Genomic DNA, 23,047 nt, shown 5'->3' on the forward strand with positions numbered 1-23,047 from the left:
GTGGGGACATGTGTGCAAGGGATACTATGAAAACTTTGAGGGCTTGTGCACACCAAGGGCGCTTCTGAGCACTTTTAAAAAAACGCTAGCACATTAAAAAGTGCTTGGCTAATGTATTTAAATGGAATGGATCACACCAGAGCAATGTGTTCTTTTTTTTTTGTTGTTTGTTTTTTGTTTTTGTTTGACCATGTGCACACCAGAGCGGTTCGGCTTCGTTTTGCAATCCGCTTGCGGCTGCGGATATGCTGGGGTAATGTATTTCAATGGGCTGGTGCACACCAGAGCGGGAGGCGTTTTGCAGAAACTCGTACTCCCGGGCTGCTGCAGATTTTAGATTGCGGAGGAGTTTCTGCCTCAATGTTAAGTATAGGAAAAACGCAAACCGCTCTGAAAAACGGCACTTCAGAGAGGTTTGCCAGGCGGTTTTTGTTACAGTAGCTGTTCAGTAACAGCTTTATTGTAACAATACATGAAATCTACTACACCAAAAACGCTTCACAAAACCGCAAAATGCTAGCTGAAACGCTACAGAAAAAGAAAAAGCGTTTAAAAATCTGCTAGCATTTTGCGGATCTGCTAGCGGTTTTTGGTGTGCACTAGGCCTCTTAGTCTTTCCTTTTGAACCAGTAATGCGTAAAAATGTATGTGTTAATGTTCCTTCACGAGCGGGAATGCGTAAAAATGTACGCAATGCGGCCTGCCGACCTCCGAGGTCGGCAAGCTGCCAGTGCGGGACTGGAGCAGCAGTGAGTGATTACGAGGGCACAGAATGGCTGCATGGGGCTGGTAGAAGCCCCAGGTAAGTGAAACTCATTTTTTTATTTTGCTTGGACCTTCCCTTTAAGTGCCAGATCGGAGTGATTTTCCAACCGTTTTGTTAGAAAATCAGAACTCTAGCAGCTGCACTGTTTATTTAAAAAAAAAAAAAAATACTCAAAAATGCTCCAAAGATTGGTAGGTATGCATAAAAAATCACAAGGCACATGCCTAGAATCACTTGGAAAAATTACTTCTAAAAGCGCTGAATGTTTGTGATTACACTGGCACTTTTAGGTGTGCACCAGCCCTGACCAACAAACTGCAATGTGTTTTCAAAATAAAGTATTTTTAATGCAATTGAATTAGACATAAATGTCTTGACTGTGTTGTGACCCCAGAAACGTGTATTCGGGTGGAGTGCTGTTTTTGGCTGCTTTCGGGTGGAGTGCTGTTTTTGGCTGCTTTCAGGCGGAGTGCTGTTTTTGGCTGCTTTCAGGCGGAGTGCTGTTTTTGGCTGCTTTCAGGCGGAGTGCTGTTTTTGGCTGCTTTCAGGCGGAGTGCTGTTTTTGGCTGCTTTCAGGCGGAGTGCTGTTTTTGGCTGCTTTCAGGCGGAGTGCTGTTTTTGGCTGCTTTCAGGCGGAGTGCTGTTTTTGGCTGCTTTCAGGCGGAGTGCTGTTTTTGGCTGCTTTCAGGCGGAGTGCTGTTTTTGGCTGCTTTCAGGCGGAGTGCTGTTTTTGGCTGCTTTCAGGCGGAGTGCTGTTTTTGGCTGCTTTCAGGCGGAGTGCTGTTTTTGGCTGCTTTCAGGCGGAGTGCTGTTTTTGGCTGCTTTCAGGCGGAGTGCTGTTTTTGGCTGCTTTCAGGCGGAGTGCTGTTTTTGGCTGCTTTCAGGCGGAGTGCTGTTTTTGGCTGCTTTCAGGCGGAGTGCTGTTTTTGGCTGCTTTCAGGCGGAGTGCTGTTTTTGGCTGCTTTCAGGCGGAGTGCTGTTTTTGGCTGCTTTCAGGCGGAGTGCTGTTTTTGGCTGCTTTCAGGCGGAGTGCTGTTTTTGGCTGCTTTCAGGCGGAGTGCTGTTTTTGGCTGCTTTCAGGCGGAGTGCTGTTTTTGGCTGCTTTCAGGCGGAGTGCTGTTTTTGGCTGCTTTCCGGCGGAGTGCTGTTTTTGGCTGCTTTCCGGCGGAGTGCTGTTTTTGGCTGCTTTCCGGCGGAGTGCTGTTTTTGGCTGCTTTCCGGCGGAGTGCTGTTTTTGGCTGCTTTCAGGCGGAGTGCTGTTTTTGGCTGCTTTCAGGCGGAGTGCTGTTTTTGGCTGCTTTCAGGCGGAGTGCTGTTTTTGGCTGCTTTCAGGCGGAGTGCTGTTTTTGGCTGCTTTCAGGCGGAGTGCTGTTTTTGGCTGCTTTCCGGCGGAGTGCTGTTTTTGGCTGCTTTCAGGCGGAGTGCTGTTTTTGGCTGCTTTCAGGCGGAGTGCTGTTTTTGGCTGCTTTCAGGCGGAGTGCTGTTTTTGGCTGCTTTCAGGCGGAGTGCTGTTTTTGGCTGCTTTCAGGCGGAGTGCTGTTTTTGGCTGCTTTCCGGCGGAGTGCTGTTTTTGGCTGCTTTCCGGCGGAGTGCTGTTTTTGGCTGCTTTCCGGCGGAGTGCTGTTTTTGGCTGCTTTCCGGCGGAGTGCTGTTTTTGGCTGCTTTCCGGCGGAGTGCTGTTTTTGGCTGCTTTCAGGCGGAGTGCTGTTTTTGGCTGCTTTCAGGCGGAGTGCTGTTTTTGGCTGCTTTCAGGCGGAGTGCTGTTTTTGGCTGCTTTCCGGCGGAGTGCTGTTTTTGGCTGCTTTCCGGCGGAGTGCTGTTTTTGGCTACTTCCAAACATACATCATCACATTGTAGTATGCTCCCCCAATGCAGTGGCCATTAATCTCAAGTTTGGCCACGATGCCTGTGGCACAACGCGGTGGAAGTGCAGAGGTAACACAGGCTCTGCAGTTTGTTGCCGTTGCGGTGATAAAGAGGTGCCAATGAGCTCAAAATCCATTACAGCTGCATTGTCGGCCACCAAATCAATCTCCATTTACCCACCTCTACCCGCTCTTTGTTTATTATGCAGCCTGCAACCTAACCCTGTATTGCAAGCATTACAATTGAATCATAAAAATTTCTGCTGTAATAAATCTTCTCGGTCAGCCTGGCTGTATTTAGTACATTGCTGACGAGAAGGAAGCTTGTCATTTCCCCTCCCACCTTCCTGGTACTTACTGATTGGCTGAGGGCAGTTCAGTGTGACATGAGGCTGAGAAGGAAGAAGCTGCTGAAAAAGAATGTATACTGTGCTCACATGTTGCAAGGGAGGAAATGACATCAGTATTTGCTTCAGTCAGAAGAAGTAAAATGGAAAATGCCAGGAATAGTTTTCTCTTGTACTATATAGAATTCACTGAAATCCAAACATGGACAGTACAACTCATTATGTAAGTGGAACAAGTATTTACTTATGTGTTTTTGTTTTTTTTCCCCTGGGATATTATGGCTGTCCCTGCTGCTTTAAAAATACTGTTAGGATAGTACTCTTATGTGCCCGATGAAGTGGCTTGTATTGCAGAGAAATGCGTTGCAATTTATTTTACGTATCTTTTTTTTTTTTTAAATTGCACAGTTGTGTGACTTTTTCTGAGGTCAGGTCCACCGCTACCTCTCTTTAACCAGCTTTTAATTAATTTGTATACCCCTTGACGCCTTAGTATTATCAAGTTTACACTGTATTTGGTCTGCCCTTGGTGGAGGGTTGCCCCCCAACAGAGTGACTTTTAACCCAAGCAGAGTTGGTTTCATTCTCCCCACCTGCAGTACAACTGGTCGCCATTTTGGTGACCTTACTTGTATCTATGCGATAATCTTATTCACAAAAAGTACTAGATCGGTTCTCTGTCTCTCGTATCCATTTCTCTTCCACAGACTTGATAAAGGACACTAGAGCAGACAATACTGCTGTTAATATGTATGCTGTACAGATGACTTGAATGTCTTACCACAATACAATTTTCCATCAGATCGATGGGTAATCTGATAAGAAGTTGCATCATGTGTAGACGTCTAAATTGCTCCGGATTGATAATGCGATAGATTTTCCGTTGACTACCAAAAATAGATCAAGTTATCAATTGGTATCTGATCGGGGCGGTCAGAAATTGAGTCGAACGGACGGAAAATTGAATTGCGTGTACTAGGCTTAAAGTGGACCCAAACCAACCTTTTTTTTTTTTTTTAATTCAAAATATTTAGTTGCACCACTCTGACACATACAAAGATACACTCCTTCAAGCCTATTCAGTGCATGCTTTTCACCCTTCTCTTTTCATAACTAGGGTTACAGGTGGCAGCCATTGGCAATTCCTCCTTTGCTGGACACCACCTACTCCACCAGTTTGCTGGATTCTGTCCCGGCAATATGAAAGGAAGGGAGGGGTTCCTCCAATAAATGTAAAATATTTTATATTTGTCATCATGCATCTGAAAAAAGGCTATTTATTATAATTTAGAAAATAGATTTTATTTCTGAAATCCTGTATTTTTTATTTGGGTCCACTTTAACCACTTTAAAACCACCAGTACGAGTTTCTAGCTCCTGTGTTTACATAAATATAAACAAATAATAAACACTTGGCTCTGTTTCTATTTTTAGAACACACTGATTCTGCATCTCCATCTTGTGGCCAAAAAGTAAAACCACATCCAAATACCCTATTATACTCCTTCCCATAGAAAAATGAAATACATTTTCATTATTTTTAAAAACCCTTGGAGGTCAAGTGGTTAAGAGACTGTATTTGTATCCGGTGGTATATGAATGCTATTCAATATTTGTACTTGCTGCTTATTTGTGATTGTTTCTGCCCAGCAAAAAACTCTTCTGAAGTCAGTGGAGTGGGTAGCACGAACCTGCCAAAATAAAGTTCCCCAGCAGAGCCACAAATAAAAGTAAAAAAGGTGGCTAAAGGCTCATGTCCCAGCTGTCCAGCTCTTTGGAGGGGTAGACCCTAGTTTCGAACCAAACTCCCTTTGTGCCTCAGTTGTCCCACTTTCAGGCATTAAGGCAACCTTTTTACCCTGGAGGAACCTTGCAAATAAGTTTTGGATCTCAAGGAACCCCTGCTAATAATTTTTGGATCTCGGGCAACCCCTCAATTTATTTTGCAGTAGGCATGGTCTTTAAAAGTAGGAGTGGTTGTTTTTCACTACCCCCTATTGCACTCTCCTTATGCTACGTACACACATGCGACAACAATCGTTCGTTAAGAACGACGAACGAACTTTTAATTGATGAAAGAACGACCTAAGTAAAGGTAGTTTTAAAATGTGTGTAACGATCTAATCGTTAGAACGAACGTTACATCACAGAAAGCAACTATTGCGCCTGCGCATAAAAATGAGAAGTTCCATGGAGAAATAGTGAAATGCGCATGTCAAGCCTAGTACGAACGATCGTTTCCAACGATGTACTACTTTTGCAAACGATCGTCGTTGGTTAAAATCCGCCGAGACAGAACTTTCTTTTGTAGCGATTTGGCTCGTTCGTCGTTTGCCTTAATAGTCGGTGGTTCGTTTTTTGTAACGATCGTCGTTGGTAAAGATCGGGGAACGATCGTTACAAACGACTATAGTCGCATGTGTGTACGCACCTTTATTCTAGTGCTTCTAGTTAATGTGCTAATTATTATTCTGAACCCCAATTGAGTGTGTTTTTTTTACAGTACTCCCTATTGTAGTATGCTCTATTATACTTCCCCTGCGATGGGGGAAAACACCAAGGAACCCCTGCAGATTATTGAAGGAACCCTGGGATTCCAGGTAACCCTGGTTGAGGGGGCCTGCATTAATGGATCTCTATAAATTAAATATCTACCACATGTGTTTATACTTTACATGTAACAGCTGCATAATTATTTAGTATTAATAGCATTTCCATGAAGAATCATGTCTGTCTTTAAGAACATTTACGTACAGTACCAGGCAGCATTCCTAGCTGAGCAAGTATATTCTAGTTTCCTTCCCCCAGCTTCACAAAGTCCTTCAGATGTTGTGGTTGGGAACCATTTTTATGGTCGCTTTCATATTGTTTTCATGAATGGATTTAAAGAACTAAGCACTCCTGCTCTAAAATGTGCCCCACAATGGAGGAGTTGGTTAGGACCACCAGCAGCCATTCTGACATTGGGCTGTCTGATTACTTTACAACCTGCTGTTTGATATTCGTGTGCTTCTGGGGGAGTCATTGTCGGCCACACATTTCAAGTCATATACTCTGTTCCCAAACAAGCAGGTGGTCCTTAGGAACAATGGTGAAGAAATGTGCCGTTCCCATAAAAGACAGACGATTTAATGGGACATCACATGTGGGGACCATATATTTGGCAGTACGGTTTTAAGCCTGTTATCCTTCTGGATAAGGAAGAACCAATCCTGTAAACAAGTGTTATGTTTTGCAGGTTTTTTTTTCTCAACAGATTGCAATTTCAGCTTCAGAATGGTACAAATATTTTTTTCCCAAGTTCATAGAAACCATTTTTTTTATTCTAAGTATGCAGCCATGTTCAAGGTTGTTTTTTAAAGCAACAAGTAAGAGAGATATGCCAATAAACACTATGTTTCAGAATTTTTATTTTGCTAAAGATCGTTTCAGAACCTTCTAGTGCACGCTGAAATATTATTACTCTTGGTTTATAAATTAATCACCCCCCCCCCCCCCCCCCCCAATTTTTTTTTATAAAACTTCAATTTTTATTTTTTTTGTGGTAAAAGTGCTTTGACAAAAAAAAAACAACACATGACTAAGGGACAAAGTATCGAAGAAACCTACAGAACTTTTAGTAAATATGTAAATATGTATTTTTAGCAAATACTGAAACTGTGATCCAAAAAAAAGGTTGGTCCTCCAGATTTAGGCTGGTTTCACAGTGGGTTGTTAAAGTCCCATGTTACAGCAGCCAGTAACGCAGCCTAACTCACAGCACGGTAAAATCAATTGTGCTGTTCACAGTGCCCACGTTGCGTTACATAGTAACGCAGCACGTTTAAACAAAGTGCTGCATGCTGTATGTTATACTGGGCTAAGCCACGTTAGACTGTTTGCACATGCTCAGTAATGTTGGAGGAGGAGGTCTCCCCTCCTCCTCCGCAGCCAGCCACATGGCTAATTAATATTCACTGCACTGCAGAGACTTGTGGTAGGACTGTAGTGTTGTCCGGATCATGAACGAATCGTTCATTTGATCCGGATATTTTTTGTGAGTCGAATCATCCGGATCATCACAATGAAAGATTCGGTTCACAGTGGATGTCTGTCTAGAAGAAACAGGAACATACAGAATGTACAGTGCAGGGAAAGTCCTGTCCTGCTAGTCATTTCACCCAGTCTGCTTCCCTAGTAAAATGATTCAAATGATTCGGTTCAAAGATCCGGATTTTTCAATGATCCGATTCAAATGATCCGAATCCTTAAAAAGAATCGAACTTCCTATCACTAACCTGGAGAGGCTGCTTTGAGAGCTGCATAACGCAGCTCAATCTGACGTCCAACTTCAACACCACCATACGTTGCGTTAGGGGCACGTTATGCGACCATAACGTCCCCTAAAACGCAACGTCTTGGTGTGTAAGTAGCCTTAACATTCAGTGTTCACGGAGAAAAGTATTGCATTTTTAAAGAACCACCATCACGAAAAATCGTCACACACACACACACACACACACACACACACACACACACACACACACACACACACACACACACACACACACACACACACACACACACACACACACACACACACACACACACACACACACACACACACACACACACACACACACACACACACACACACTTATAAGAAGTATATTTCTCCCAGAGTGCACTATAAATTCTCTCCTACAATGCTGTCGCTCACAGTACTATGGACTAGTCAATCTACTCATGGGGGATTCTCAATATCTCCTTTATTCTTTCCAAAAGCATTCCCTGGAAAGCATCTATATAAAAATGCTGGTCAGCTTCCCTACTTGCTATTTTGATAGCTGCACTTAGCAACTGCCATTCAGGAAATGCTTTTGGAAAAAAGAAAACCCAGAGAATCCCACATGAGGAGTCCAAAATCGGTCAGATCTGTCAGACAACCTATTGTAAGGGACAGCGATTTTGAGGGGAAAAAATATAGTGCATTTTACTCCAGGTTAAAATGTACATTTTATGTATAGGCATACACATGCATTTTAGATTTTATAAGTTTTCATGATAATGGTCCTTTAATGGCATGGGGATAAGGGATGTTGGAGAACTGGAGAAAATTAGATTGCACTACAAACAGTCACACAGTACTGACTGCATCAACTTCTACTCAGCTATCACAATTTCCTTCTACTTTCCATTCTACTCAGAGGATTCCTGCTCAGGCAGGTGCTTTACTTTGTAGGCTGAAAAAAAAAAAATCAGTCACATTCTATTATTCACTGTGGCGTTTGTTCACCTACTATGGTATATATTCTGCTTAGTACTCTTTGTAGAGAGGGTCATATAAGACGACAATGCTACCGTATATAACATCAGTGTAATCCGTTATCACAGAACTCCCCTGATCAGTTTGATGAGGTGACAAATATGTAATGCCTAATGCACGCAATGAATTTTTTCTGGCAGATTGCTTGCCAGATCGATTATTTCCAGCATGTCAGATCTGATTTCCTTGATTTTTCTAATCTATTTTTCCGTCCATTTCTATTGAAAATCGATGATCGGAAATCAGAACAGACATGCTGGAAATAATCAATCTGGCAAGAAATCTAGCGATTTTGGGGCCAATCGATCATCCCATTAAATAATTATTGGATCGCATAAAAATTGATATTGTAATAAGCATGCCTGATCGACAATTCAACCTATTTCAGGCTGAAATCAGTTGAATGTATCAGTCAAGCAAGCTGGAACATCTCTCGCTGCCGTGGTCAATCGGTGCGTGCGAAATCAGGAGGGGCAACAAATGCAAGAAAGCCCTAGCTGCTGTCATGCAAATGTTAATGTGGCCCCCTGGTGCCTGTCCGGCTGCCGCAAGTCCAACTGCTCCTCCTCCTGCATATTCAGGTCCCACATGGCTGCTGGCGCACAAGTGTGATGTCACACACTTCAGGTGCTATGCGTTACACCACATCGGATGGGAGTAAGGAAGGAGGAGCAGCTGGACTCGCGGATGCAATTTTAACGCACAGACACTGGGGGGCACATTAACATTTTGGGGGAGAATCAACTGAGGCGGCGTCACAAGGCTGATTCCAGAGAGATTTCATGCTGAAATTGATCGAGAATCGGTCTGTGGTGTATGGGCAGCCAATAGATCTGGAGATCTGTCTCTTGGTCGAGCTCAGATTAAGCATTCAAGCTGTGCAACTTTTGGGCATTCAGGATCTCTAAAAAAAAAAAGCATACAAATTACAACTTGCATATAAGCCCGATGACCGATTAGATGCTCTCCATGTTTTCATTCTCTGATGACAAAGCATGTTCTGTAAAATATGCTGAGTAATGTCTACCAGGCTACCATTTATGGTTACACAAACCCACTACTGGTAAACCATCAGTGAAAACTATGAAAATGATATTGCTTTCTTTAGTTACTGTAGTTATATCACGGTTTTTAGATTATATCAGTGATGAAGACTAAATAATCCCAATAACAACCAATGTTGTGATTTCAGGCTGTGCTTAGTATAACGGATAGTATCCCATGTATGTAATTGTAGTTGCACTTTTTGGCCAATTAAATTTCATGGTGTAAATGTGACCTGTACATTTATTCCAAATATTCCTCTTTATTTTTCCTAGTGAGAATATACAAGTTTAACAGAAGCAAGCCTGAAGCAGACATCGTTGAAGAGAATAAGATACATGCATTTCAGAAAAGGACCGTACCAGGAATTGGATTCAGGTATTGTATTATAAGCCCACAGTTCTACTTCTAGATCAACAATTAGTATTGCAGGCAATGGTTAAATGCCCAACTAAAAAAAAGATTGCAGAAGCTAAGCTAGCCACCATACACACCACAATGCGTTAAATAGATCTTCAGCAAATTGAATGGAAGCCTAAAGACTAAGGTAATGACTACTTATTATTGAAATGTCAAACCATGCTCAGTGAGTAACGTCCATTCTTTCATGAGTTGTGTGCCAGGCTGAGCCTGGGCTACTGACTTACGCAAAGCTTTTCACTTTGCAACAAAGCAGTAGTGGCATTATGATCAGATGTCTGCTGAAATGGGACTTAAAATTGATTGGTGCAAGGGTTAATACCAGGTAAATGATCAATGTCAGGGCTATGACCCACTCGAGTGATTTTTTTTTTTTTTTTTTTTTTTTTTTTTTTTTTTTTTTGCAGCGTTTTGGGGTGGCCGGCGATACCAAAAAGCGATATGCTAATAAGTGACTGTAGGAGAACCCCACAGGAGTGAATGCAATTAGGCAAATCGCAAACACCAGTCCTGCAGCATTTTGGAGCAATTCAATTCAATCACTGTAAAAAAGCGATTTTGCAGCAGTTTTACTTCACGTCCCCATAAAAAAACCCCGCTAATCGGATTCGCTCTACAAACCAGTAGCGTTAAAGTAATATTGCTTCTAAAAGCACCAGAAAAATGCTAGTACAAAACGCTAGCAAAAACGCTGAGTGATTACGATCGTATCGCTAGTGGACACCTGGCCTTAATTATATTTTCCTGATCTGCTAAAAAACTAAGTAGTTTATGGCCATCATTAGTAAATATCTTTCTATTACAAGAGCCAAGCTTTCAGGGCGACTTTCAGTGATTGTGGTAGCCCATAAACCTGTTTATTTTCCTTTTTTCCTCTGGCTCTAAAACCTCCAGTGCTTGCTTTACTTTATTCTAGATTAAGCCTTGGTAAAGCGAACTATGGATTATCGGAAGTGGAACTCCATAATCCAGTATTTTCAATACATATTCCCTTATTTTCATTGCATAATCCAGTATTGTCTACACATATGCGGGTATGAAGAATATTGTAATGTACAGCTTTTGAAACCTTGTTTGGTAGCAAATGTGTACAGAGCATTAGAGCTCAGTAAATCCAGTGTTCTGAATATTTTGCCATCATAGTGCACTTATCTTTTTAGATATATTTGCTGTGTCCTGATTACCAGCTACCTGCATTGCCCAGTGTGAATTAACCTCGACTGGTCCATTTTTAAGCTGCCTGAATTTGCAAAGAATAAAAACACTTTTCAAACCTCAGGTTGCATGTGTTGAGAGAGATGGTGCATAGTAACAAAGGCAGAAATGGGACAAGATCATGTATCAAATGCATACAAGATTACCTGCAGGGCCGGATTTACCATAAGGCACTGTGGGCATGTGCCTACAGGTGCCTGATGATGGAAGGTCGGCTCACTCACCTTTCTGTGTGCCTCCCTCATTACCTATGCAGAGTCCTGACGAGCGTGTAAATGAGGTTACTCACCCAGCTCTCAGCATTCCACTCCCTTCAGTCAGGAGCACCTATAGCTACTTAATATTGATACTTCAGGCTACCTAATACTAAGGAGCACCTGTAGCTACCTAGGACGAGCAAGGGAAGTAAGGGAGAAGTGACATCTGGGCCAGCCAACACACTTGTGGTGCAGTTTGGTGGTTTGTATGTTCGTGGAGGGCGAAAGCTAAGATGCCAGGTGATCTGTATGTAAAGAAGAATACAGATGGATGTCGGCACTGCTGTTTCCGGTGCTTTTTGCATAGATGGCAAGCATAAATGTGTCAGCAAGGCACAAATAACAGCGTGTTCCAAAAAAAAAATTGGTGCACATATCAGTCCTGGTGGGCAGGTGTGGGTCATGATAGCCAGGACATCTGTGCCTATAGGCTCCTGTGAGGCAAGTCCAGGTCTGTCTGTGTCTATTTTTAGCCAAAGCCTTAGGAACAATGGCTATCGGGCCTCTTTTCCATGGACAGTTGAACAGTGTGCTCAGCAAGCAGTTACCAGGCAGCAGCAAGCAGTTGTGAGAGTTTGAGGGGCACTTCACTGCCTATCAACAGTCCGTGGAAAAACAGCCTCAGAGATGTGCACTAAAGCACTGAAAAATGTCCAGAATAAATCAAACGCTTCAATGGATATTTTACAGTGTTTCAGTTACTTCAGCCTCCTTTGTGATCAGTAGGGATAAGTGGTCTGCGTTCTGATACATAAATGTTGTTTGCTTATTTGCACAATTCTACATCAACTTAAAATTATTTGCATCTCATTGATTATCCCTATTGCTAAATAGTTGTGATAATGTCAGCATACATTTTAGGAATGTGCTTACTTAACCCTTTTCCTGCCAGCCGATTTGCCCTAAACGCGAACCTCTACTGCCAAGCAGTTTTTAGATGTATTGCACGCATTAGGTTTACTTAGGATATTTACAAGAAAATCTACACGAAATAGGACATATATATATTTTTTTTGCGTAATGAATTGGCTTGAACACAAACAAAATGTACTTTTTTTTTTTTTTTTTTTTTAGGAAGATTACACTTACTGACAAATTTTACGGTTTATATAATCCCTGATTCTGCTGAATCCAACAATTCCTGATATGTTTTGGTATCCCACTTTTCCTGTCCTGGAATAGGTGCACCAGTACAAGTTGGCTCAGCGCTTGCAATAGCGCTGGCGATTTATAATGGCCTTAGGGTCTATGGCTAAAGGTATTCCGGAAAAAGGGTGATCAGGACAGCCAGACATTCTGCATTGTTTAAAGGGAAATAAACCTAACCTGTATATACCTTTCAGTTCAGGTGTGTTTGAAAACGGGGGTATTTTTGGAGGGGGGGGTTCCTCCAGCCCCATGCGCTCAGATCGGTCCAATGCCGCTGTCCTTCGCTGCCCGCATCTTTGGGAACCGGGTCCTGTCACTTAGGTCAGTTTGCTCCAGCCTATGCAGGAGAAGTGCGGTCTTTGCATATCTCTCTAGCAGCCGCTGGAGAGATACCTAGATGGTGGAGCGATCCGAGCGGATGGGGCTGGAGGAAGCCCCAGGTATGTATAAATCTAATAAATATTTACAGCTTTGGTACACTTTAAATTCTAATAGTAATTCCCTTTGCTGGTACATTGTACCTGGGGGTACCTGTAGCTGCCAGCTTGGTTGCCTGAACGCAGACATTTGGTGTACATTTGTCTACGTGGTCAGATTGTGCCTGCACAAGTAGAGCTTTGCAAGTACTGTAGCAATTGTAGGGTGAGATGGAGTGGGGGTACTGAGTAAGGGTCTGGGGCCCACATGCAATTCACTTTTTCTCCTGACTTATCTCCTAGGAGATCATTTTTGATCTTCCATTTAAAGGTAACCCAAGGTGAGAGGAAAATGGAGGCTGATAAGTTTATTTCCTTTTAAATAATGCACATTGCCTGGCTGTCTTGCTGATCCTCTGCCTTTGATACTTTTTAAGCCATAGACCCTGAACAAGCATGCAGATCAGAGGTCTATGACAAATGCTTGTTTTAGGTGTATGATTTAGACCCTACTAACCAGAAACATCAGCAAGACTGCCATGCAACTGGCATTGTTTAACAGGAAATCAATATGGCTGCCTCCATAGCGCTCATACCCCTGGCTCCTTTTAAAATAACTTTTAAGCACTTTGTAATAAAAGTACCAAAAGTAAGTGGGGGGAAAAGGGACTATTGAAATTATACCAAATATTTTCTTGCATGCTGTTGGCTTAACCTCCCTGGCGGTATTGACATGTATGTGCGTCAGTACAAAACCTGCTGTGAACGGTATTGATGTGCAATACTCTCCTGCACTGTCCCCTCGGCACACTGTCGAGGGGAGGCATGTGCCCCACCCCCACCCAGAGCCCTCTGTGTAGCGATCCCCCTCCCTGCTCCCTGTAGCTGCTCCCTCCCTGCAGAGTCCCTCTCCCTCCCAATCGGCGTCGTAGGCCTCTCTGCAGTGACCACACCCCGATCTCTGCGTTTCCATACATAAGTCCGGTTTGCATGTCTATTGTACTTTTTATGTTTTATATTTAACATGTACCTGGAAAAAAAAAAAGCATACCTCAGGTTTGGAAAGCCTTGTTCTAGTCCAGAAGCTTTCCTGATCCTTAGACCCAACTGTTCCAGCACTGGCTTCCTCTAAGCATATTGGACATCAGGAATATGCTTTTCGTGGCTATGCTCCCATCTGTGTTAGAAGCTTATCCTTGCTGGGCATGCACAAGTAAGATCTATGCATGTCCAGTAGAACAAAATGCTTGTGCACAGCTTTCTTTCATCAGTGCATGAACGCTGCATTCATCTGGGCATGTGCAGACCTTGCTCACACATGACCAATACTGATAAGCTTGTACCTGAGCAGGAGCAAAGCCACAAGAAGAAGAGGGCCCAGAGCAGCAGTTTAGGTCTAGAAGCCTCTGAACCATCTAGGCTTCCCTCTGCTGTAGCATGTATCCAGATTTGAATTCCTTTCTCATCGCAGGTTTGCTTTAAGCAAGCTTAAAGGGAGTCTGAGGTGAAATAAGGGGGGAAACTGAGCCCACACAGAGGTATGGGCATATTTGCAGTCACCATTAAGGATCCAATTATCCTGAACAATCGGCCATCTGATCTGATCATTGCGATCATTAAGAAACCATCATTAGGACCCACCAACGGAGGGGAAAATAAGGCATTTGATCAGACCAGAAGAATCAGTCCAAATTCAAATCGACAGAGTGATCAATAGAATGATTCATTGTCGATCGGCACCACTAACTGCACCCAATGTGATCGATCGTATGATCTGTCGTTCGGGAGATTGTACCATTTAATGGGCGCCATTACTTTGTGTCCTCTCCCAAGAATATGCCCATAGTCTACTCTGGTAGTGGCTGCGATTAGATTAAGTGGGCGACCTTTGAACCAGAGGTATTTGTGTGGTGCATGCGCAGTGTTTCAGTCCCACCTCTGTGACTGCGCTTCCTTTTCTCCCACAATCTGGAGCAAGGACAGAGAGGGGGAACTGAAATACTGCGCCTGTACCATTCAAGTACCTACGGTTCAAAGGTCGCCAATTCAATCTAATCGCAGCCACAACCGGAGTAGGTTTTGGGCACTGGGAGCCTCTCTCGAGTTAAGACCTGAACACATCTGATTAGATGTCTTTATCTGCAACCCTGAGTCAATTCTCATTCTTTTTTTCTTTTTCTTGATGTGATTTTGTCACCTTTATTGAATATAGAAAAAAAATACAGTTGTGCATGAATATTAAGAATTTGTATATTTTATTTTAGGGATGGCTCCAGTTTAGAAGAAATCATTGAAAAACAAGGTGATACAATAGAGTATCTGAAGCGAAACAATGCACTGCTTAGTCAGCAACTCCTTACAGTGGTGTCACCACGCAGCGATGAACAGGTGGGAATCCAGTAATACAACACAGACTCTCCAATTCTCCTTGCAATGGTGTCACTGCACAGCAATGAACAGACGCAGGTGGGAATCCAGTAATGCAACACAGACTCTCCAATTCTCCTTGCAATGGTGTCACTGCACAGCAATGCGCAGCCACAGGTGACTTAATACAATAGACTGCACAATTCTCTGTAGCTTAGTACTGTATACTACTGCCTCCTGGGAAGATGACATTCACATTATCTCCCAACTGATGCTCTGACTGGTTACTGCTCAGGATTTATGTTTTAACAGCCTTCTAGTTGGTGAAACAATTTCAAGACTAATCTGAGCACTTTGTGTGTTTGGAACATGCTGAAAGACCTTTTTCTTCAGTGAGTATAAAAATGTTATAACATTTCAGGTATGTTTTCCACTGATCAGTGTTTTCTCTCTTCGGAAGCAGTGTTTCCTTTATTGAAACACAACTGTATTGTCTTTAAAACCTTGCCATAAATGTGAAGGAAAAAACAAAAAAGCTAATCTACAGGTACAAGGAATAATTATAATAAAAAAAATCTTAATTTGTTGGCCCATCTCAGTGCAAATGACTGAGAACTATTCCTATTTAGATGCCATTATTTCTACATTCCTGCTTTGCTAGAAATGATAAAACAAAAAGTGAAATATTTGTCATTGAAACTGGTCTCTCAAAGTACTTTGATAATACAAATCTGGCCTCTTTTCTTGTTGTTAATGTCCAAATATTTGCAGAGAAAAGGTGGGTTTTTTTTTTGTTTTTTTTTTTTTTTTCTTCAGAAAAAAAAAAAAAAAAAAAATCTGGCCAGTCGGCAGCTCTCTGGACACTTGGTCACTGCTTTGTTCTTGACCACAACACTGAGAAAATTGGGGCAGTAAAGCTAACAATACCAATTCGCCAAAAAGAAAAATGCCATACATTCACACCAGATGAATGCGTAACTCAATCAACTTTATTAGTATCAACAGTTATCATGGCCGCACGAGAGACTGGAGAACAGTTATTTTACAGAGTACATTCACACTGCATATTGTGTTGCATAATAATACTGCATATCTACTTACTGTCTACACAATATGGGCTTGTTCACATCTCTGTGTGTGCAGCAATGTGAGCAAGCCCAAACACATGCATGGAATGGTGGCCATACATCAGGCTACTTGGCGACCGATCGACCATCCAATACGATTATTCTAATTCCAAGTACATGCCCAACCGACAAAGCGACCCATTTCGGGACTGAAATTGGTTGCATTGTCTATAGCGGATGCTGCAAGATGTCGGGCCGAAGTTTGTCTGGTGCGCGGCGGGAACGGCATGCAATTTCCCGCCGATCGATGAAACCATCTGCCGCCTTGCCACTGTGCCCCCCTAATTTCAATGTCGTCCACTGCACACACACACACCCGGTGCCTTGTGTAAAATATACATTACCTGTCTGAGGCCTCCGCTGCTCCGGGCACATTACCCTCTTCTGCATACACGCACGCCCCACGTGGTTACCTGGTAAGGGCAGGCGTGTGACATCACACATGCGCACCCTTACTAGGAAACCACGTGGAGCACGCGTGTATGCAGAGAAGATATCACGGAGGCAGAGGGGGGAAAGCGGAGGCCACGGAGAGGTAATGTATACACTTTGGCGCGGGGGACGACATCGCATTAGGGGGGCACAGCCACGAGGCGGCACACAGTGCCGATTCCGGGTTGATTTCAGCATGCAATTGATTGGGAATCCACCTGTGGTATATGGGCAGCTGACAGAACTCTCCCTTATCAGTTTCGATTTGAGAGAGATTTGTCTCTTGGTTGAATCTGCCCATACATCGCTATATGTATGGCTACCTTTTAGTTCACATGTGGTATTCCTGTGCAATGCAATACACGGGCCTTTATTTAATTAACTTTTTCTCCTAGGTGATCATCTTTCATCTTCTCTTTAAAATAACTTGGCACTTGGCAATTAAAAAAGTACCAGAAAGTTGGCAAAAGAATATCACTTTTTTGCAGTATTTTCTTGCTTGCTGATGGTTTAAAAGGTATTTTAATTGACTATTACCTTGGAGAAAACTTAGAAAGTTCTGGCTTCTTTTTAATGTGATTATTTTTCTACACCATATGTATTTAATTGTCTTTTGATTCCTTTTTGTTATTTAAATCTCTGTACAGTGTATATATCTTTTGGTTGGCGATTTTTGTTCTTTTTCATGGAAACCACAATGGGGCTGATTTATATTTTTTTAGCGGATAGAAATCTGAAGCAAAAGTGAATCAATAGCGCAGAGCAGCCATTCAGAATAAGTATTTGAATCACACGCCTCCTATTTGGCTGTTCTGGACAACTTGATTAGCAAATTTTAGAAATGTTTTTCTTCCTTTTTTTTGCCGTAGTCTATATTTATTGCTGCTATGCAAAGCATAATAAAACGTGCGTGAGTTAATAACCATTAGCCATGGCACACTGTATGTAATGCTGGGAATACACGGTTCATTTCTGCCGCTCGATTCTCCGCTTGATCGTTTTTGCCGCTAGATTCTGCAGTAGAATCTTATTTTCCACTCGTTTTTCTTATCTTTTCCCATTCACTTCTATCAGAAATCGAGACTATCGAACGGGAGATCGGACGTGTCAGAAATTTATCTATCGAGCCATCTATCTGCGGCAGAAACGAACCGTGTATTCACAGGTCACATTATGCAAACATTGTGTATGTTGCTCAGCCTGACTGACTGGTGGAATCTCCTGTAAGCTAAACTCTTGCTTTCTGAAGGGACAACAGCTTTCAGTGTATTCGAGTACTTTCAGTAAGGAAAAAAAAGAGCCTGTCAGGATAGGCTTTGTCTTAATGCTGCAGGATCAGTGTCTCGGTTGAATACTTACCTAGTCCAACGTAATCGTGTCACAGGTGACGCTCTGCCCCACTCCTTGAACGCAGTAGTGACCAGGTTTCCGAAGTTTGCTGAAGCTCCTTGGAAACCTCTGACTGCATTGCCGTGGATCGGCTCCAGCTCTGAGGGAGGGCCACAGCAACGCAGAGGGGCATGACCAGATCCATATCTGAGATTTTGAAACAAAAATCGTCATGGCCGCCATTCCAAGGGGAGCAGTGCGATCACATGCCGGGAGGAATTACAGCAGATCTAGTAATTATTTAACCCTGACACCCCACAGTCCTGTTTCATTAAGACAGCCTATCATGACAGGCACCCAGCATTCTTGTTACCTCAATAATCTGCTTACAGTAGCTTGTGGGTGATTAGCGTGGTCAACATGCCTTTTACTTTTACATATGGAAACACTGAATCTTTTGAGTTGTATAGGTTTTGATTACCATCTGTAAGCTGTTTTAGCACTGCCTCGATTTGGACAACAGAGGTGTTCTTGTCCAACCCCCTAACCAGTCAATGATTTTTATTACGATTTTTGTGGCCACTGAGCCTGTTTTTTTTGGCGTCCCCACTAATATATGATTGGGTTCATGTGAGCATGTACACCAATATAGAAGCATTTAGGTGCACACTTTTTATTTAACCATTAAGAGACAAAAAACTGGCCTCATGGGAGAAGACTGTTCTTGGTATTTGGTACAGACACACATACAGGGCATTAAATCCAGTACAAATACACAGGAGTAGAACAAAAAGCATCCGGGCACCAGCAGCAGCAATGATGCTTAGTAAACCTTTATTCCATCCCCATACCGCATGACATACAAGTGCAATGCCTAACGTCGTTTCACAGGATAAACCTGCTTCCTCAGAGGCAACCAATAACACTGTGTTATTGGTTGCCTCTGAGGAAGCAGGTTTATCCTGTGAAACGACGTTAGGCATTGCACTTGTATGTCATGCGGTATGGGGATGGAATAAAGGTTTACTAAGCATCATTGCTGCTGCTGGTGCTCGGATGCTTTTTGTTCTACTCCTGTGAATTATAGTTTCATTTGTCTGGAGGCACAGCTAGAGTGACCTGCTACCCCCTGCCTGTCTACAGTCTGCAAGCATCTTGTGCCAATCAACTCCTTCTTCTTTTTATTGAACCAGTACAAATACAATTCATTTTGAAACCAGTGAAATTGTAAGAACTCCTTTGCAGATATCTTGCTACATTGCCATGTTGATCAGATTTCTGTTTTCCTAAAGAATATGGGTAAATGTAGTTTCTAGAAGTCCATTAACCTAAGGGGGCATTCTGGCCAAAAACTAAAATGTCAAACACCTTTTTACATGCGTTGAACATTTTGTCCTGTGACCTCTTTCCTGTGTAGTTGTCATTTACAGTAACTATTTTAATATGGTAGCTTTGAGCACTTGGACTAGTCCATCTCCGCATTGGTGGATCCCCAAAGTTTTCAGGGACTGTACAAACATTTTTCTGGCCTGTCTACTCATGGGAAGCTATTGTAGCAGTTGGACTGTTCCAGTGCAATTCAGGAAGAGTACTGAAAAGAATAAAATAAACCTTGAGAAACACTTTTGATTAGACTAAAGGTGGCCATACATGGTACAATTTTTTTCATACAATATTACCATTTCTATGTAATATAAGGGTAAATTAATATACTGAAAGGATAATTTAGGCAGTTTCCTTATATTACATAGAAATGGTAAGATTGTATGAAAAAATTGTACCATGTATGGCCAGCATAAGTCCCAAAACCTTTTGGTAAGCGTTTCAGAGTTGTCCGATTAGAATAATTTGTTGTGTTGTGACTGATGCATAGTAAATTACAGTTCATTTTACCATGGGGCAAATGCACATCTTGTTTGTATTTTTTTGGTCATAGTGGTCCTTTAAGAGACATGCTGCAAAGCTAGCCATGGACATGAGGTGGTATTTAAATGTGCATGCTCAGTCATTTAGCTATTTCTTTTTCAGATTATAAAACAGGACTGTGATATATGTTGAACTAAATACTTAAAATAAACTCGGTGAGAGACACATGAAGGTTGCCATATTTATTTCTTTTTGAGCAATACAGTTGCCTGGCAGTCCTGTTGATCTTCTGGTCAGTAGTACCTAAAACAAGCATGCAGGTAATGTTGACGGATATTTGTTAAACGTAAACTGCATGCTTTCCAGGGCCTATGGCTAAAAGTATTAGGGGCAGCCTCCATATATCTCTCACCTTGGGTTCCCTTTAATAAGACATTTTGCAAGCTGCTTTTTAATTGTGGATTGCGAACAATTATCCAGGTGTATTATATTTTATTATAGATTGCATCAAGATGAATAACTATTGCACACGTCCTCTTTTCCACGATTGGGATTGTTTGTGCACAAATATGAAGACCTCACTAGCTCTAATGCTCAATGGAAATTTAATTTACTATATCCAATAAAATTATATGTGCTGTAGTCTAAAGGCACCCATAGCTGTGACAATTATTCGGCTATTGGTAGTAGTTTTTTTTTTTTTTTTTTTTTTTTTACATTTTGGAAAAGTAGGTAGCTGTAAAGTGGAACTGAAAATTGACCTAAAACAAAGAGTTTCACTTACCTGGGGCTTCTGTCAGCCCCTTAAAGCTCTCCTTTCCCGTGCTGGTCCTCAACGATCCTCTGTTCTTGTAAGTCGACGGCACCTGCGCAGCGCTGGCCACGCGTATCCTTCTTTGTCTTCCTGTCCAATAGCCTCCTGAGCCTATTGTGCAGGACACTATTGGGACAGGAACGCGGAGATGGATACACAAGGCCAGGGCTGTGCGGCCGGAGAACGGAGAATCGTTGACGACTGTCGCTGGACAGGACGGCTGTAAGGAGTTGGCAGAAGCCCCAGGTAAGTGAAACTCTGTTTTAGGTCAATCTTCAGTTCCGCTTTAAAGGCAAATAAAAGAACATGTTAGCCCTGTACAATACAGGTTAGTCTTCACACCAACATGGTCCAGTTATGGAGTCCCACACACTTTAGCCGCCATGCTCTTAATGTAGGGTGTAACAAATTGGCTGTTTTTGGTTGAGCATCCATGGTCAGATGAGTAGCTAGTTTGTCACCTGGCCATCCTCTTCAGGCACTGAACTGATTAGTGTGAACAGTTATTCACACTGGACAGTTTAAACCAGCAGGCAGGAAGATGCGTCTGCAGAGGCCACTGTGATAGATAAAAAGTTATTGCTGCGTTTGATGGTGCGAAATCTGTTTCTGTACTGCGGATGATCACATCTGTAGCTTTTCTCCGTATTTAAACAATTGTATTCTGTTTGACGTGTTTTATATATAATGTTGTAAGAGAGAGGATTCATAAAATGCAATTTTTGCACTCTTTGTATGTCTAGCTTATTATTTCTTACTGTGTGTAAATATAAAGTTTAATAAAATTGTTTAATAAGTATCTGTGTGTGACTTCTGTTTGTGATGGAAACCTTTTAGAATTTAGTGAAAGGAGAGACCATGAAGCTGAAGGCTGTGTGGAGTCTGATCTGCTAGTGTACAATGAGCACAGAGGGAGATCATGCCCATTGTAAGTGAAGGGAGACCTCTGCAAGAGGTACAGGATGGTCTGACATGGTGGATGGGCTGGCTATACTTAACCTCAAATAGCTAATACTGTACATTTTAGAAAACTTGTCCATAGTCTTAGCTGCTTTACATTGCATATCTTGGACTAGTCAGCAATTAATGTGAGGATTTGGCAACCCTTCTGGCCTCCTATAAAGTAAAGGGAGGAGAAAGCAACAGTTGTGATTAACTGCTTCAGCCGCACAAATGTAAGAGTTATGGCCCGTACTCACGGGCTGCAAATGTTGCCTGTCGCCAGCACACGTGAGCGTGTGGGCGACAGGCCGGCGACAGCTCCTCGCCAGGTCCCTCCGCGTACACACGCGGAAGAGGGACCAGCGGCGAGGCGGAAGCTGTCGCCGACGTTCCTCCTCCCTCCGCCGGAAGCTCCATATACTTTAATGGAGGTTGCTGTTGCTAGTCCGCGTACTCACGCGGACTAGCGACAGTTGCGGCGGGGGTGCGGCGGCGACTGTCGCCATGCGATTGAAACTTTCAATCGCATGGCGACATGAGCGACGGGCGACAGTTCGGGGTGCGCGCGCGTGCAACGGCCCATACTCACGGGCGACCTGTCGCCGCAACACGCGCGCGCCGCGTGTTGAGGCGACAAAAGTCCCTCGTGAGTATGGGCCATAATGTCCTTGCACTGAGCTGGGTGCCACGCGCGATCCCCAAAGCAAGAAGGATTAGTGGATGGAGACGTGTCCCCTGCAACTTTTTTGCAATTAATTATCATTTTAAGATATTGTGTTACATTGTTTAACGAAAATTAAACCATGTGTAGCAGCGATTGAGACAGTCATGACAGATCACTGAGTGACCTAATACTCAGATCCCTATTGCCGGTCATGGTCATTTTACTGCTATCAATTTAAAAAAGTTTAAATGACAATGCTGTAATTACTGCGGTAGTGAAGATGGATCATTGCACGAACACTGGTCACCGCTGATCCCTTATTCTTCTTCAAATAGGTACTTCTCTTATATGAGTCAGTTTGGGACACCTTCCCTTGGCCTGGGGACCCATATAAAAGATTCATAAAACAAGTGTGGCCATAGTGATCTTCACACCTATAAGGCTCCCCTGCACACTGCATGCGATTCCGATTCCTATTTTGAATCGGTTTTTAATTCCGATTTTTAATCGTTACTGCATGCTGCGTTTTTTCCTCCATTTTTCTGTTGATTGCATTCAGGGAGAATCGGAATTTCAAATCGGAAACGGAATTTGAATTGCAAAACGGATTTGCAGTGTGCAGGGAGTCTTAGTGTAGCCCAAAAAAATCTGATCTGGAAGATGGGCCCCAGAGGGATGCTTAGTAATTGGGGCCACCCACCGCTCTGGGCCCACCTGTGGTC

At 42.7% G+C, this 23,047-nt stretch overlaps 1 protein-coding gene across 2 annotated transcripts in view; it reads left to right on the forward strand.

Moving 5' to 3' along the window:
• TMEM192 (transmembrane protein 192) overlaps nucleotides 1–18,845 on the forward strand; it is a 91,295-nt gene extending 72,450 nt beyond the window's left edge. For both annotated transcript variants that reach the window (XM_068278837.1, XM_068278838.1), the window contains exons 5-6: nucleotides 9,603–9,705; nucleotides 15,049–18,845. In XM_068278837.1, the coding sequence (XP_068134938.1) occupies nucleotides 9,603–9,705; nucleotides 15,049–15,187 (242 nt within the window). In that variant the 3' untranslated portion in view covers nucleotides 15,188–18,845. The remainder of the gene's footprint in view (nucleotides 1–9,602; nucleotides 9,706–15,048) is intronic.
• Nucleotides 18,846–23,047: the final 4,202 nt, after the last annotated feature.

The sequence above is a fragment of the Hyperolius riggenbachi genome, chromosome 1 (genome assembly GCF_040937935.1).
Source record: "Hyperolius riggenbachi isolate aHypRig1 chromosome 1, aHypRig1.pri, whole genome shotgun sequence".
Classification (NCBI taxonomy): Eukaryota; Metazoa; Chordata; class Amphibia; order Anura; family Hyperoliidae; genus Hyperolius; species Hyperolius riggenbachi.